We start from the raw sequence: 17,328 nt of genomic DNA on the forward strand, positions 1-17,328 counted from the left end.
TCATCATACAAAGTTTTGTAACCTGTAATGTTATTTGTAACTTATAAAAATTCTGGAAAATTATATTTCTATCCCCCACTCCCTTCACCTCCCTAAAGAAATATAAATATGAATGAATTCTGTTCCCAGAATTTTCAATGTTTGGAGTATTTTAATTATTCCTGCTTTTGGCAGATTGCAGTTTTGAGTGTGTTCTCTTGGATCCAAACTTCTAAATGTTAGGTTTGTGACATTTTATGAAGAGGAAACATTGCCTTTAGCATTTCTCTCTATGTTTTTGTATGCTGAATAACTTTTCCCTTGTGTCTTTCATGATTACCCCATTTCATGCCCTCTTCAGAAATATCAATTTAGTAAGATTGTCATTGTTCAAACAGTAATAAAAAACGAAATACCACATTTATAATGGTCTAATCCCTAGGATTTTTTTTTTTGTCATTCCAGATAAACTATCAACAGAGAGAGGAAAAGCCATAATGGAGCACATCTTTAAGCTCCAGGAATTCTGTAACAGTATGGTCAGACTCTGCCTGGATGGATATGAGTACGCCTATCTAAAAGCCATAGTGCTTTTCAGTCCAGGTAGGTGACCGAACTATCATTTTGAAAGTCCAGGCAGATAGACAGTCTGCTCAGAACACTTGTTCTTTTGTTCTCTGCTAGGACACTCATGGGTCACTCTTCTGCCACCTCCTCCTTGTGGGATGTTTCACCTCGGGGTTTTAGCTTTGCCTTTTAGAGACTGAGCACAGGTTCCTTCTCTACCCAATAGTAGCTGGGTAGAATGGGGACTTCAAACTGATCTTAGCACCATGTTTCACTTCTGAGGTAGATCTTTGCTCAGTGGCTTTGGATGGTCAAGAGCTAAGAAACAAAGGTCTTTGTCTTTAAAGGTAAGGTTCTGGAAACCTCACTACAATTTCTTCCTTTTCCTCCCCAGTATATTTTTATTTATTTCATTAAATATTTCCCAATTACATATTTTAAAAGTTTAATATTTATTTTAAAAAATGTTGAGTTCAAATTCTTTCCCTCTTCCCCCCCTTCCCCACTCTTTGAGAAGGCAAGCAATTTTATATAAATTATATATGTGAAGTCATGCTAAATATATTTCCATATTAGAAATGTTTCAAAAGAAAATAGACAAAAAACCAAAATCAAGAAAAATAAAATTCTGCATTGAGACTCCTTCAGTTCTTTCCTTGAATAACATTTCTCATCATGAGTTGGATTTGTTTTGTATCATTGTATTGCTGAGATTAATTAAGTCATTCACAGTTAATCATTGTACAATATTGTTGTTATTGTATACAGTGCTCTGTTCCTGTTAGTCTTCATAGGTACTTCTGAAAGTATCCTGCTCTTCACTGCTTGTAGGAGGAGCTCAGGACAGATCAAGCCCACTGAGGAAAGTAGCCATGCTTGCCTGAGATTGCTGGCAAGGTCCCAGTCTTTCACACAAAGTCACTGCTGCTCTTGGCCAAAGGTCTTCATTAAACCCTTAGTCTCCCTCCTCACTCTGAAGAGCAAAGAAGTCCTTGTAACATCATGAATGAAAGTATCAAACCTGCCTTTTCCTAAGTACCCAGAACAGATTAGCAATCACTGTTTCTCAACCTGCTTATGTCTAATAGCAACCCTGGTAACATTCATGTGTGAAGTCATTTTCATAAACATTATCCAGTGGGAAAGTAACACCCCCCCAAGAATGTTGTAATGCTTAATATTTTACTCTCTATAAAAGTCTTCTTCTTTGTCATAATAAACGAAGATCGTAGCCCCCCAGCCATGGCGCCATGATTCTTTCGCTTAGTTCTTCTCAGGCATGCTGGCCTCCATCTTTTCTGTCCTCCTCCTTATCTCACTCTAGCTGCTAGCCTCCCCTAGCAGGCTGGCTAACTCTCTTTTTCCACAACTACAATGGCCCTCAGATCCAATCATTCATCACCATGACTCCCACAGTATTTCATTACAGTCATTATACTGCTTGTTCAGCCATTCCCCAATTGGTGGAATCACCTCTATTTCCATTTCTTTGCCATCACAAAAAAGAGTTGCTATAAACATTTCTGTACATATAGTTTCTTTTACCTTTTCTTTGATCTCTTTAGAATACAGCCCTAGTAGTGGTATTGCTGGGTCAAAGGGTATGTACAATTTGGTAGCCCTATGCACGTGATTCCAAATTGCCCTCCAATTCCATGCATTAGTGTCCTAATTTTCTTTTTCTGTCATATTAGCCAATTTGATAGGTGTGAGGAGGTACCTTAACAATAGTTTTAATGTGTATTTCTCTAATTAATAGTAATTTAGAGCATTTTTTCATAAGACTATAGATAGCTTTGATTTCTTAATCTGAAAACTGCCTATTCATACTCCTTTGACCATTTATCAGTTGGGGAGTAATTTGTATTATACATTTGACTTTGTTTTTAATATATTTGAGAAAAGAGGCTTTTATCAGAGACACTTGGTAAAAATTTTCCTGCCAGTTTCCAGCTTTCCTTCTCACCACAATTTCTTCTCTCTTTTTTTTTAAACCCTTACCTTCCATCTTGGAGTCAATACTGTGTATTGACTCCAAGGAAGAAGAGTGGTAAGGACTAGGCAATGGGAGTTAAGTGACTTGCCCAGGGTCACACAGCTGGGAAGTGTCTGAGGCCAGATTTGAACCTAGGACCTCCGTCTCTAGGTCTGACTCTCAAACCACTGAGCTACCCAGCTGCCCCTTCATCACAATTTCTAACACAAAATGTTCTGCTTTGATTTTCAGCACTGCTATTTCTCTGCTACTTCTGTAATAATAATTTCAGTGAAATGAACAAAAACTCAGTTTTCAGCTGCTGAATAATGCAAAATTAACTCTGCTCATATGATTTTGGATTAACATTCAAAAACTGTGCAGATTAATGTGAACCTTGGGGAAACCTGCTGGCCTTGAATGACATGGACAATAGTGACCTTTTTCATTACTGCTTCTAATGTTGCACATGAGTTAATCATTTCTCCCCATTCCCCACTTTAACCAGTTTGTCAGCTTTGTTATCCTATTCCCCATCCTCACAAACACAGCTAAAACTGAAACATTTATTCAAGTTGACATAAAGTTTAGCTTCATTAAATTAAATAACTCCAGATCCTTTTAGTTCTCATTTTTATTCTATTTTAGTCCCTAGAAAACTCTTTATTTTTTAACTTTCTTAATTTTGAATATCAATTGATTTTATGTTTTTATCATTGATGTCTTTTTGTGTATGTGCTATTGTAGCTATTGATAATTGTGTGAAATAATCTTTTTACTTTTTTTTGCTAGCAGTATTTTACAGTTATACCATTTTTGAAATGTGTAGTTTCAAAACTATTTGACTTAAACAATGAGATACTCTTTTCTTAGTTAAAAATTCCTACAGAATGTGATCCGCCAGATTTCTTGTTGTTTTCAGAATATTTTTAATATCTTGTTTTCAGCCTCTTATCAAAGCACAAAATAACAAGTATGATTCTCATGCCTTTTTTTAAGCTCTTCATTTTTATCTTAGTAACAATCTTAGACAGGAAGGTAAAGGCTAGGCAAACAGGGTAAGTGACTTGCCCAGAGTCACCATACACTGTAAGTGTCTGAGGATAGATTTGAACCCAGGTCCTCCCAACTCCAGGCCTGGTTCTCTATCTGCTGTGTCGCCTAACTGCCCCTCCATTTCTTTTTGTTGGTGTTGATTGTTTCTTTTATGTAGAAGTCTACCGGTTTTAGAATTCTGCCTAGATGTTAGAATGTCTATATCAAGCCAATACTAACTTACAATAGTAACGTACACTTATTGCACTTTGTAATTTGCAGAGTACTCCTTCATTTTCATAATGCAGCCTCGGCTCACATTAACTTTCTTAGTTCCTCCATTGAATTGTTTACCACATGCTGAACTTTTTAGGTCTCTGAAACCTCAAAGTTTAGAAATGGCCTATCATCTAGCTAAAGGGTTTCCCATCTAATACTTGCCAACCTGATTTTTAAAAAATAATCTGATTTATCACATGTTTTGTCCTCAGCTCTCCTTTTAGACCTCCAACTCCTTGTGGTCCACATCAGTGATCAAGAGCCAGTCCTCCCTTCACATTTATCTTAGGACAGTCCAAATTAATCAACTTTCCTTCAGACAGAAGTCCTCTACCACCCCATCTTTCCTCTGTCCCTCAGTGGCACTCACTCTCAAAGTCATCCAGACTGAGAACCATCTTTGGTTCTTTCTTCTTTCTTCCCTATGTCTAGACACTTTGAGCTCTGAACGTTCTGTCTTAGAGATATTTCATCTGCCTAATCCTTCTAGGTTAGTCTCTTGTTACCTTATACACCTGATTACTGCCCACCTAAACATTTGCAAAAGTGTATTGGCTTCTTGCTTCTATATGTGCGGCTGGTTTTATTTCAATGTGGCTCTTATCTTGTCCCTTCTCAGAAAGTCACTCTACTTCCTGATGGAGTGGTTCTGAATCTTCTCATTGCTTTCAAGGCCTTGATTAATCTGTGTTCTAGCTAGACTACTTCCCTTCTGTGGTATCCTGCAGATGCCCCTGCTCATTCCTGATTCTCTGCCTGATTCTCTCATGTTATTGTCATTCCCTTTCCAAATTATCCAGACTCAGACATGCAGCTCACATCCCACCTCATCAGTGGAGTCTTCCTTACCCCCCCTTTTGAAACCCAAAGTCATTTGCAAAGGCCATGATCCAGTTTCAGCATGTCAGAATCTCAGGTTTGATTAGACTGCCCATAGATGCTGTGTGTGTGTGTGTGTTTGTAAGAGTCTTGTCATTCTGTGTTCCTTGTGCTGGCCTGCTTTGGGCTTCTCCAAGATGACACCATTGGAAGGCATTTTGGTCCTGGAGTGAGAGGCCAATTTTGTAAAGATTTGATTCATAAAGAGATTGTGAGGTAAAGGCCACCACTGCTTTGACTTTGTTTAAGGCCAGTACTTACTGTTTTTTTTAATTCTGAGTTTAACAAACTCCAAATAAAGTAAACTTTCAAGGACATTACTTTTTTCCTAATTGCTATTCTTGGCAGGTTTTTTAATCACTCAGTTCAGATTCTGATAACTAGTATCTCTTTATTCTGACAGCATTTTCTTCCTTTCCTCCATGACTTCAAGGCCTACCTCATATTCCTTCTCTTTGCCCTAACTCCTGCTCAGATACTTGATGCTTCAACAGATGTATGAGTGAATCAGTAAATATTTGTTAAGTGTCTACTCTGTGCCAAGCACCGAGCTAAACAGTGGATAGATATGGTCTGTGTTGATGTTCCCTCAAAATAACCTAACTTCCCTTTTCCTCAGAGTACTCATTTCCCATAATCTACTTTTCCATTCTACCTTGGTTGTACTCAGAGATAGTTATACCTTGATCTTGCCCTCCCCCATAAATGCTTCACCTCTATCTTCATTTCACCTTTGAAATACCTTTATCTGTTCATAATCTTTCGTCTTCTCCATTCTCATAAGGCTGCTTTTCTCTGAAATTGTTCCTTCAGTTATTTCTTATGGTATAATAATATTCCATTATTTTAGCCATTTCTCAAATGTGTGGATACCCCTTCCTTTTTTTAGTTAGTTCCTACATCAAAAAAGTACTGCTGCTAATATTTTTGGTAGCTGTGGACCCCCTTCCTCTTTCTTTTAACTCTTAGAAACATAACTCTAGAAGGTAAATCTCTCATTTTCACCTACAATGAATCTTGGGCCCACCGAAGTGAATTCATTTGCCTGAATAGGCACTTAAAATAAGCATTGGCTGAACTTAATTTAATTGAGACACAGAGAATTTGTGACTTGTCCTCAGATATGCAGTACCAACACTAGAACAAAGACCAGTCTCTGAATTATATCCCAGAGCTTTGTTTACTAGATGACCCTGCCCTTAATGAAGATAATTAAACAGTGACATCATTTCTTCAAAGGCTGTATTCCTCTCACATGTTTGACAATTCAGTTATGGGAAAACACACTAGGATTCATTCAAATATCATGTGACTTTTACCCATAAAGGCATCAGTCCATTAGTAGCTGAGAGCCTAATCCTGGGGCAAGGACTGGTAACCACAGGAATCCAGACAAGTACATGCTTTTCTGTCCCAGTGCTCCAGCTGTTAGTCCAGGTTTATAGACAAGTGGGTGTCTAAGCTGTAGTTACATTAAATGACTTCATGGAAACCCTATGTTCAGGGATGATATTCCCTAACAGTACTTCCTACTGAATGACTCTGCTCAGTCTTGGTACCCACTTAGGCTTTCTGGACTGGGATAACCACACCTGCCTTATCATTTCAGATCATCCAGGCCTAGAAAACATGGGACAAATTGAGAAATTTCAAGAAAAAGCTTACATGGAGTTTCAAGATTACATAACAAAAACATACCCAGATGATACCTACAGGTTTGTAGAATTTAAATGATTATATAATGACATGCTTTTCTGTATCAGATGAGACGGGGTATGCAAACCATTCTGCAAACCTTAAGTTGTTGTTTTTTTTAACTCTTAACTTTGTCTTAGAATAAATATTGTGTATTAGTTCCAAAGCAGAAGAGCAGTAAGGGCTCAGCAGTGGGGGTTAAGTGACTTGCCCAGGGGCACACAGCTAGGAAGTGTCTGAGGTCAAATTTGAACCCAGGAACTTTCTGTCTCCAGGTCTGTCTATTGAGCACCTAGCTGCCCTCATAAACTCTTAATATAAAAGCCAGCTAGTGGTGACAGTGGTGGTAGTAGTGTTTCCTTGTGCATTAAAAAAAAAAAAAAGACTAGTTCAGTTATACTGATTAGAAATTCTTTTAGAAATTACTACTAATACCTCTGCAATTAATTTATTTCAAAAATTGATGTGGGGGTGTGTAGATTTTGTGTCATCGAGTCTGTCAAGAATTTCTTTTCAGGGAATATTTCATTCCTTTATTCATTCTTTGAAGCTGGGTCTCTGTCATACCCACAGATTCAGTCTTATTGCTGCTTAGCCCCCAAGGAAGCTTGTCTTGCTCAGGTTCTGACTGAGCCAGTCTACATCTCCATATGCAGCCTAATGCCTGCCAAGCCAGGGGCTCCCCTCACTGGTACTGGATTCAGAACCCTCTAACCTAAGCTATCCATCCACCTTGGCCTCCCAGGGAGCAGGGATTGAAGGCAGGTACCACTTCATCTGACTCAGTTCTAAACATTTAAATAGACTTTAACTCTGTTAACAACATAAACATTTTACACTCTGCTCTTCTTCTGTATATGTGGGAAAATACCAGGGTTGGAGAGAGGGAAGAAGGGATCAGTTCAGAATTTTCAAAAATGCAATAATTACTCAGCAGAGCAAAGTCTTAGCTACCTGGCTAGTGAGAGGTTAAATGACTGATCCCATGGGGTCAGAGGTACACTTAAACACACAATGTCTTACCAGCTCCAAGGCCAACTCTTGTCACTCTGCTGCACTACTTTCTTTGTAAAGCAAATTGCTGACTATGACAGACAACCTGATCTTGGCATTCAAGGCCATTACAGCAGTGTTCCATCTTTCCTGTCTAGCTTTCTTAAACTCTGCATTCCATCTTGTACTCTGTTCCAAACAAAGGGAGCATTCTAGTCTCTTCTTCTCAGATACTCTCCAAGCCTATACTCCTTCCCTATCTGCAGTATCTCTCCTCCATCCCTGCCATTTCTGTCTCTTGATGTTTATTGCTTCCTTTTGTAAATGAGAGGATTAGACTAATGACCTCTTAGAACCCTTGCAACTCTAGCTCTATAATTCTAGTAGAAGGTTAAAAATGTGCTCCCCCAATTGCCTCTAGTTTGACAGTGACTGGGGATTGTTTGGTCTTCACCAACTAGCCTTTTGGATCAGTGTAAAGTTTATTTGAGTTTCTGGGGCTAGTGCTTGGTCTGAGGATTCATTAAACTTGGCTGGCCTACACTTGGGTTTCTTCTTGGGCCTTTTCTTCAGAGAGCAGTCAAGTTAGAAAGCCCTCCCTTTCTTGCGCCCCAGGTGAATGTACCTCCTTTTCCTTGTCCATTTTTCTTCTACTTCTCTCAGTATTCTCCAGCACCTTTATCTTTCTAGTGGTAGAATCAGAAATGCATTGGTTATTTCAGAGATGCCCTGCTATCATGGTTTTACCAGAAATTTAGGGCAGTTATTTTGGCCTTGTTTGTTACCCTTCTAGATTATCCACCAACATTTTGTTCTTTTGGATAGAGGAAAACTTTGGTTCAGTGTTTTTAGAGATTTGTATTCACAGGCACACAGATATTTTTCCTGAATTGGATCTGATCCTATAGGGGCCATCTTCCTTTCTGAATGTTGTCAGAATTGCTTTTCCTTATATCTCAAGACACATTGAAATTCATTTCCCATTGTTCTGTTCCTCCTGGAGGCTGGTGACCTTTTCCTTTCACATACTGAGTCAGGAGACCTTCAAAGGAATTCTAGCTGGGATTCTTAGTTGGGTAACCTTCAACCTCTCTAAGCCTTAGGTTCTTGTAAAATGTGGGTTATAGTACTTGCTCTGCCTTTCTCATTTTGTGGCAAGTAAAGTAATTTGTAGAATTTAAAGTTTAAAACAAATGATGTTAATCATTTATTTTTCATGATAATTCATTGGTTTAGTATTTTTATATTAGAAGATTTAGTGTCATATGTGTAAGGTGTAAAAAGGGGTTTTGGTTGGGTGACTATTAAAAGGTTGGGTTGCCAGGGAATTGAAAAATTATCAATTCCCAATTAAAGGATAATCTCAAGTCGGAATGACTTTTATGGAAGTTTATTTACAAATGAGAAGAGAGAGAGAAAGTAAGAAAATTAGAGAGAGAATAAGATAGGATAAGTAATCTAACACACTGAGTAATTTGCTCTGCCCCGGCACAACCCAGGCAGATTTAACTAGTCCTTAATTGGAGAAAGCTGAGCTGAGAGTCCCCGAGGCCTGAGGGCCTGGTCTTCTCTTGAAAGGAGAGTTCCTTCACAGAATCGAGGAAGATTTAGTCTTTACACTCACCATGTGTAATTCCAAGGGAGAGATTAAGAGCAGTCTCACGTAGTCCAAGGTCTCAGCCAGCACTCCTCCAGGTCCAAGTCACAAACAAGAAGAGTTCCTTCCAGTCCAAGACACGAACAAGAAGAGAGATGTAGGAAGTTGTCGCTCTCTTTTAAAGGGGCTTCTTTTGCGTCACTTCCTGTGCCTCCCTCTTAGTTTATGTGTCCAATCACAACAGACGCTTTTCTTAGGACTGCCCAGGAGGCAGTCAGTAAATTCTGATTCGTCACTCACTCTAGCACATGTGGGTCATAGATCTCCCAACTTGTGAATTAAGTGGGGATGTTTATATTTTTGGTGATTAGATTTGAGGACAAGATAGTTTAATCTCATTATTACATATGGAACGAGTCAGCAAGCATCTCTTACTGTTTACCAGGCTGTAAGGCTAAGAGCTGGGATATAAAGAAAGGCTAAACAATTCCTTTAGCCAAACAGTTCACCAACTAATGGAGTTAAAAGAGAAAAACCTGGCAATAAGGCACATACAAAATACATACAGATTCAATGTGAGATCGTCTCAGAAGAGAAGGCACTAGCTCCTGGGAGGAAACGGGAGAAGCTTCCTGCACAGTATGGAATCTGAGCTAAGTTTTGAAGGAAGCCAGGGGAACTAAGGGAGAGATGAGGAAGGAGAGCTTCTACATATGGAGGGGGAAGCATGAATAAAGTGAGAGTTGAGAGCCGAGACATGTCATGCAGGGAATAAACAGATGATACCAATGGAACCATATTAGGAAGCACACTGACAAGAGGGAAAATGTCAGGAGACAGTAGAGAGAAGAAGGACACACAGGCTTTACAGACCAAGCAGACACCTTTTCTTTTCTTTAAACCCTGACCTTCTATCATAGAATCAATACTAAATATCACTTCCAAAGCAGAAGAGGAGTAAGCACTGGGTAATTGGGGTTAAGTAACTTGCCCAGAATCACACAGCTAGGAAGTGTCTGAGGCTGGATTTGAACACACAATCTCCCGTATCCAGGCCTATTTGATCTTAGAAGTAGCAGGTACCATTAAGCCCTATGGAGTGTGTGGTGAGGTATGACATTGGCAGAGCTATACAGTAGGTGGTCCGTGGTGCTAAAAAGAGGATGAATGGGAGCAGAGAAGAGATTGGAGGCATTTTAGAATCATTTAGAAAGTTATGGCAATAATCAAGGAAGGAGGTGATAATGGCCTGAGTGAAGTTAGTGACTGTGAGTGAAGAGAAGGGGATGTGTATGAGAGATGTTATGGAAGTAGAATAAGATTTGTCGGTGAATTGGATGTATGGAGTGAGACCAACAAGTCAAGGATGATACTGGGGTTACAAACCTGGATGACTGGGATGATTGTGGTGCTAACAGCAATAATAGTGAAGTGCAGAGGAGGGAAGGGTTGGGGTGGGGGAAGACAAATTCTGCTTTGGACATACTAAGTTTGAGATGTCCAATAGACAGTTGATGATGTGAAAATAGAGCTTGAGAGAGACCAGGGCCAGATAGATAGATTTGGGAATCATCTATATCAAGATGATAAATGAAGTCATTGGAGCTAACAATGTTACCAGGTTGGAGAGTGTCATGTGGTAGGAGAAAATGGCCCAAGGTAGCCTTGGGGAGATCCTCAGGTTCAATGGGCACAAACTAGATAAAGAACCAACAAAGAAGTCTTAGAAGGAGTGGTGGATTACAAAGAGAATCAGTAAAAAGCAGTCATGAAAACCTAGAGAGTAGAGATTATCCAAGAGAAGATAATGTGCAGTGTTAAATGATTCAGATAGATTGGAACAATTAGAATCAAGAAAAGGCCATTAGACATGGTAATTAAGAGATGGACCATTGCTTTGAAGTGAATGATTCCAATCTTCAGTGCCAAACTTGAGAGGGTTTAGAAGAAAGTGAGAGTCTGGGAAGAGGAGGCATTTAGTGTAGGCTACTTTCTCAGACTGAGAAGAGGAAGAGAGGCATAGGACAATAGCTAGCAGTAATAGTAGGATTGAGTGCTGGTATTCTGAGGGTAGAAAAGACACATAAGCATATTTGTAGGCAGCAGTGAAGGATTCAGAACATGGAAGATCAAAGCTTAGACAGACAAAGAGAAAATGATGGAGAATTCTAGAGGAAAATATGGGAGGGATTAGGTCATGAGTTTCACCAATGGCCAGCTTTCACCTGAGACAGTAGTGAAGGAGGAGACCATGGGAAAAAATGTCTCAGTGATGATGGTAGTTTAGAGAACTCTTAGAGAGTGGCATCATTCTTTGTTGTATGAAGAGATTGAGCTGCTGGGTGGAGAAATGAGATAAAGAAGGCACTAAAAGAAGCCACTGTGGAGATTGGGGCCTGTGGAAGGAGGAATAGAAGGATTGGCTTGAGGCAGGGGAGGGCCCACTTAAGAAGAGATAACATGAATTTGTAGTAGACCCAGCATGGCTTCTTTTAGCTCTGTTCAAAAGCATGGTATATTTGGCAGATTGTGCCAAGGACAAGTTATTCTCAAGTAGAGGACAAACAAACAAAAATCAAGTAGAGGACAGTGTGGGCTGAACTGGTTCACCTGGATCTTGGGTTTGGGAAGGACGACATCATATTTGTCAAGTGCTTAACACAATGCCTGGTGCGTTGTAGGTGCTATATAAGTGTTAGCTAATGTCATCATCCTTTATTTATATTTATATTTATATTAGAGAACAAAAAGGACATCTCTAGCCTCCTACCCACGATCCTATGGTCACTTTTAGAGCTGAGTCTTGCTAAAGGCTTTTTGAAAGTCTAAATGCATTGATTATATCCACATGCTCACAAACTCTTTGAGAGCTTCCTAGTATATATTGTTTATGTTTAATTTTCCCTTTAAAAATCTGTTGCCATTCCCAGAAAAGTCCTACTTGCTTATCTCTAGTGATCCTATCCTGCTTCCCCTTTACTCCCCACAAACACACCCATTCCTCATCTATGCAGACTTCATTTTGTGAATAATTATGAATTTAAAACTACATTTTGCATTTTGAACTTTCTAAAATCTGAGATTTTAATTAAGCCACCAACAATGTAATATAAAAATTCTTAAATTTCTTAATTCTTCCTCTCTAAATTTTATGAATGTTATCATAATTTCATCAACAAGAATTGGTATGTAAATATATAAATAAATATATAAATGTATAACCAGCAACATAAAGAAACAAATACATATGGTGAAACCAAAAACCCAGGAGAGAATAAGTCAATGTAGATGTGTCTGTAAGCTCCCCTGCATTTTTCTGTACTGTTTTCCTTTGATTTCTGACTTGATTTTGTCCTTTTTAGGTTATCTAGGCTACTTCTCAGATTGCCTGCCCTAAGGCTCATGAGTGCTACTATCACAGAAGAACTATTTTTTAAAGGTCTCATTGGCAATGTACGAATTGATAGCGTCATCCCATACATTTTTAAAATGGAGACCGCAGATTATAACTCCCAGATAATTGGTCATGGCATTTGAAAGCTTGATGTCATGGTGCTGTAGACATAAACTCATTTCTTTACAACACAAGAAACCAGCTTCTATCTGGTCCTTCTTCCATATCTGGACATTTCATTTTTAATATCTGACTGAAATACAAAATGGTTTTCTTTTTCACTTGATCTTCAAGAATTTGTGAGTGACTCAGCACGTACCAGGAATGAGAATAATCTTCCTTTCCTCATCTTATATTTAACTGCATGAGGAGTCTTCAGAATTCAGCCTTGGCAAAGAAGACATCAGAGCACCACGGATCTGTGTGAGCTAAGATGTCTCTGCACAACTCATGTTGGAAAAATAACAATAAATTCATTTTCATTTCAGAGTGTCGTTCTATTCATGTTTAATTTAATCATGAACCAATATGAAAACTCAGTGGTCTGAAATCCCTAGAGAGCCCAGGGATTACCTTTGATTTTTGACATTTCTGTAATAGAAGTCACTTTTGTTTCAATTAATATGTGAAAAAGAAATAGAGTTTTTGCTTAATGGTGTGATGAAACCATTAAAACTGCAGGGAAATCAAAGAAGAAAAAAAAATTTTTTTAAACTTTTGTAAATACCATGCATCCCCTAATAACTCACCACTCCCCATTGCTGGCAATGGGTCATGGGCAATTCCGGATGTTCAGGGTTGACATTTTCATGTTGTGTATTAGTAGATAACAAGCACTTTTTATTTATGCAGTAGGAAATTGGTTTATGAGTAAAGTGTTGGCCAAGACTTTATTCTGTGTTCTATTTTTAGTTTTCCACTGTATTTTAAGAAAGCCGCACTGACTGAGCCCAGAGTTGTGTTGTGTTTTGTTTGGGTTTTGTAGCATTTCTAACACTAGGTAGTATCAATTGCTCTTCCTTTCTCTAAAGAGCATTCTGACCTCAGGATTTTCATTTCCCACATTTCTGAGTAACTTCATAGCATGTTGACCCAACTGGATGATTCAGCTAATCATTATTTTAAAACTCATGTGTGGGGAAAACAAATTTGTGGGCTTTAAATAATCCATTTGTAATGACAAATTTGAGTTTGCAGGGTGGCTATGCCTAATTTTAAAATATCGATCATATATTTTCATTTAATAGCAGTTCCCTTAACTGCTATGAAATGAAGGAATATGCAAGGATTATAACTGTATTGAAACAATCTGTTTAGTAGCGGATATGTAAGCTCCCATTATTACCACTTCAAAAATGTTTTGAGTTCTTGGTTACGGTGTCTTCCGTAATAAATGTTTTTTTGAGCAAATTTGATATTATTTTTAAAGCATTTTTCTTTCTTCCCCTTTTTAATTGTTTGGTTTCTAAATTCACTAATTTGTAAAAACCAATCTGGAAATTTCATTAACAGGTAGCAAAAATGAATTTTTGGCAAAGTCTTTTGTAACAAAAGAGGAGCTAGATTATTTCTTGTTATGTTCACTAATCATTATTATCTAGTAAATCAGTAATTAAAATGTGTTAGCCTGTGGTCTTTGAAGACCTGTTTATTAAGGATGGCTTTTTTGCCAGTTAAAAATTAGACTTTTGTCAATGGGTTTATAATTTTAAACCAAGAGGAACAATACATTTAGTATAAAACTTTCAAATAAAAAAATTTATACTTTATAAAATCCAATGTAGCAGGACAAGAGTTCAGGAAAATAATCCTTTAAAATAATGTACATATGGTCAAGAGATATGTGTCTTTCAGACATTTTCCTGATTAAACTTGTAGTTATATTTGGAAATGTTTTAAACTGTATTAAAGACCTGTATTAAAGTATTACTTGCATTACAACTTTCTGTGTCCTGTCTCTTTAGTCTCCTTGGATTACTTGTTCCGTTGTGTTCTCACTAGGCTGTTTTTGTCTTGTCAGTAGGAACCTTTGACATTCAGAAAGGGATGAGGCATTATCACTCATGAGGCAGATTGAGTGATTAGAATTCCATGGTGTAGTGAAAAGATCCAGGCCAAAGGACCTGGAATCAAATTGTGGTTCCTGTACCTATGCTTGTACCTGTTCTATATGACTGTGGCAGATCATTGCCTCAAGATCAATTTCCTGTACCTTGGAGTTGCTAATACACAATCTGCCTTGCAAGGCAGTTGTGAGATGTGTGCAAAAACAAGAAAGTAAATTTAAACAAATATAAACTATAAACATTAAAAATGAAAAAAATTAAATGTTTTTAAAAGAACTATTAGTATTGTTAGCAGTGTGTACTGGGGAGAGTTTCTTGCCTCAGCTTCCTTCCTCATGTAGAAAATGTTTTATATAGTGTTTTGTTTACAAGAACCTTACAAGAATGTTACAGTAACATTCCCCATTGAAAAAAGCAATGCAAGCATTGTCCCCATAACACAGATAAGGAAACTAAGGAGCAGAGAGCTTAAGTGGTCTTAGGGTCACCCATTATATGTCAGAGCTGTGGCTTGAGGTCAAATATTCTCTCCATGACCAATGCTTTTCCCAGGATGCCATGCTGTTTTAATAGCTAGATTTTAGTTCTAAGTTAGATCCATTTCCTTAATTGTGGAAGGGAAAAGAGAGGTGGAACTGAAGGTGAGTGAGGTTACCATTATTAGATTGCAAATTTCCCTTTCATTTTATCCTTACATTGATTTCTTTCTTTGTGTTTTCCACCTTCCTAGTTATGGAAAACCTCTTTTTTTTAAAAATCCAAGTATAACTGCTATAATAGCAACATAAAACTTAGTAAATAGTAATTTGCAACAAAATAAGATTAAATTCTGTAAGATTCTGCCTAAGCCAGTTCCAAGATACTATTTAATAACCAAGATGCAAAATAATTTTCGTATAACAAACTCAGTCCTATCAAACACACCCTTGGCGAGTTGTCCAGTTGGAGTTAACATTTTGAGAGCTTGTTTGACAGCCAGGCAAGACCCTCCTTCAGACCAGTTCCTCGTGTAGCACAAGTAGCTTGACATTCTGTTGTGAAGGGCCTGCTGGCCTCATTTATCTGCCATTTCGCCGATCGCCACGGCACTTGGCAGATCCTGCCCGGGTGCAAATGTCTAGATACGCTTAACGTGTAGGGGTTGTTATGCCTACATGCATATTGTTTCTGTGTTGTGAGTGCCCAGCAGAGTGTAAGCTCCCTGAAGACTGCTGCTGGTTTTCTTGTCTTTTTCTACCCCAATTGCTCCCCTTTTGCCATGCCTTGCATAAATGTGTGTTATAAACACTTTTTGAATTGAATTAGACTGGAAATTGTAATTTAATTTGAACATTATCTGCGCCAAAGTGGTAGTTGTTGAACGTGGGAGTCACATGAGAGAAAGAAACAGAAGGGCCAAAGACACAAACATGTGCCTTAAAGGATGAGGAAGAAGAGACCACAGAAAAGGGAGCTAGAAGGGATTGTGGTCCTTGAAGCCAAGGGAGAAGAGAGAATCCACAAGCAGGTGTAGCCACCAGTACCAACTGCTCCCAAAGCCAAGGCGGAGGAGGACTAAACATGGGCTGTTGTATTTGGCCGTTGGGAGGCATTTGGGAAAGCATTTTCAGTAGAGTGGTTGAGGAAAGGGTGGCCAGACACAAGTGGAAATGGCAGGGAGAACTCTTGAGAAGTTTGCCACTGATGGAGACTGGTGGTGAAGAAACTAGATGGGACGGGCATTTTTAGAATTAGGGAGATCCCTCAGAGACATGGCATCCTTTTAGCTCTAAAATTTTATATTTTGGCTTTAAATCTAGGTTTTTGTGTCTAGGTTTTTTATTGCAATGTTGATTCATCTCCTCCCTACCTGCATTGCCTCGTGCGGTGTTTGCCTGTGAAAGGGCTTCAGCCAGCATTGTAGATCGTGGAGAAAGGTCTGGACTCAAGAATCAGGAGGCCTGAGTTCAAATCCTGTGGCCAACTAGCTATGTGATCATGGGCCTCCCTCACTTTTTTGATTTTTCTCCATTTCTTTCCATGTCCTTTTAGAATACTAATATTTCCAGTGCATAACAGTGCAAGGCTCATGGTGATGTAAGAGCTTCTAACCCTTAAAGCATTCATTATATGTGATCTAGCACTAGAATTTTACCCAGGGCACTCTGAATCTGCAGACACTTTCACCTGGCTGAGCTCTAGGCTCATGCTATGTCTTTCCTCCTTGCTGTCACTAGAGGGCAGTCAGAGCCTAGAAACTTCCTCTCCACCCTCTTTGAGGGCTCCTGGGCACAAGTATGCTAGGCAGGAGATTTCACACTAGAAGGCTAGGGCCTGAAGAGACTTCCTAGGCCATCTAGCCCAACCCATCCTTGGCCCAGAATCCTCCTGCTAGTGTGAGCTGGGGAACAGAAACCTACCACCTTTAACTCGTTTATTAAGATCAGGAGAGGGATTAGGATCAAACAAAAGAGGGATCTTAGAGTCTTTCAAAAGACAGGGAAGGGGCAGCTAGGTGGCTCCGTGGATCTCTATCCAGACCAGCAGACGAAGGTCCTGGGTTCAAATAGGACTTCAGACATTTCCTACGTCTGTGATCCTGGGCAAGTCACTGAAGTAGAGCTTACCACTTTTCTGCCTTGGAACTTGGTATTAAGTCTAAAATAGAAGGTAAGCATTTAAAAAGAAAAAGGCAAGGAAAGCACCTACTTTGATGAGAGGCCAGGACTGAATTTCTTCCTAGATAACCTAAAGAAACACACACATGCTGACACCCACTAATACCTAGCATTTATATGCTGCTGTAAGTTTTATAAAATGTTTTACACTTGTCATTTGTCCCTCAAGAGAATTGAGGTCGTTACACTTATCCCCATTTTACAGATCAGAA

At 38.8% G+C, this 17,328-nt stretch overlaps 1 protein-coding gene across 1 annotated transcript in view; it reads left to right on the forward strand.

The window, feature by feature from the left end:
* NR2C1 (nuclear receptor subfamily 2 group C member 1) overlaps positions 1 to 14,331 on the forward strand; it is a 71,880-nt gene extending 57,549 nt beyond the window's left edge. The window contains exons 11-13 of the mRNA XM_044679916.1: positions 445 to 582; positions 6,324 to 6,429; positions 12,362 to 14,331. Of these exons, the coding sequence (XP_044535851.1) occupies positions 445 to 582; positions 6,324 to 6,429; positions 12,362 to 12,536 (419 nt within the window). The 3' untranslated portion in view covers positions 12,537 to 14,331. The remainder of the gene's footprint in view (positions 1 to 444; positions 583 to 6,323; positions 6,430 to 12,361) is intronic.
* The last annotated feature ends 2,997 nt before the right edge of the window (positions 14,332 to 17,328 follow it).

Source organism: Gracilinanus agilis, chromosome 5 (genome assembly GCF_016433145.1).
Source record: "Gracilinanus agilis isolate LMUSP501 chromosome 5, AgileGrace, whole genome shotgun sequence".
In the NCBI taxonomy this organism is placed as follows: Eukaryota; Metazoa; Chordata; class Mammalia; order Didelphimorphia; family Didelphidae; genus Gracilinanus; species Gracilinanus agilis.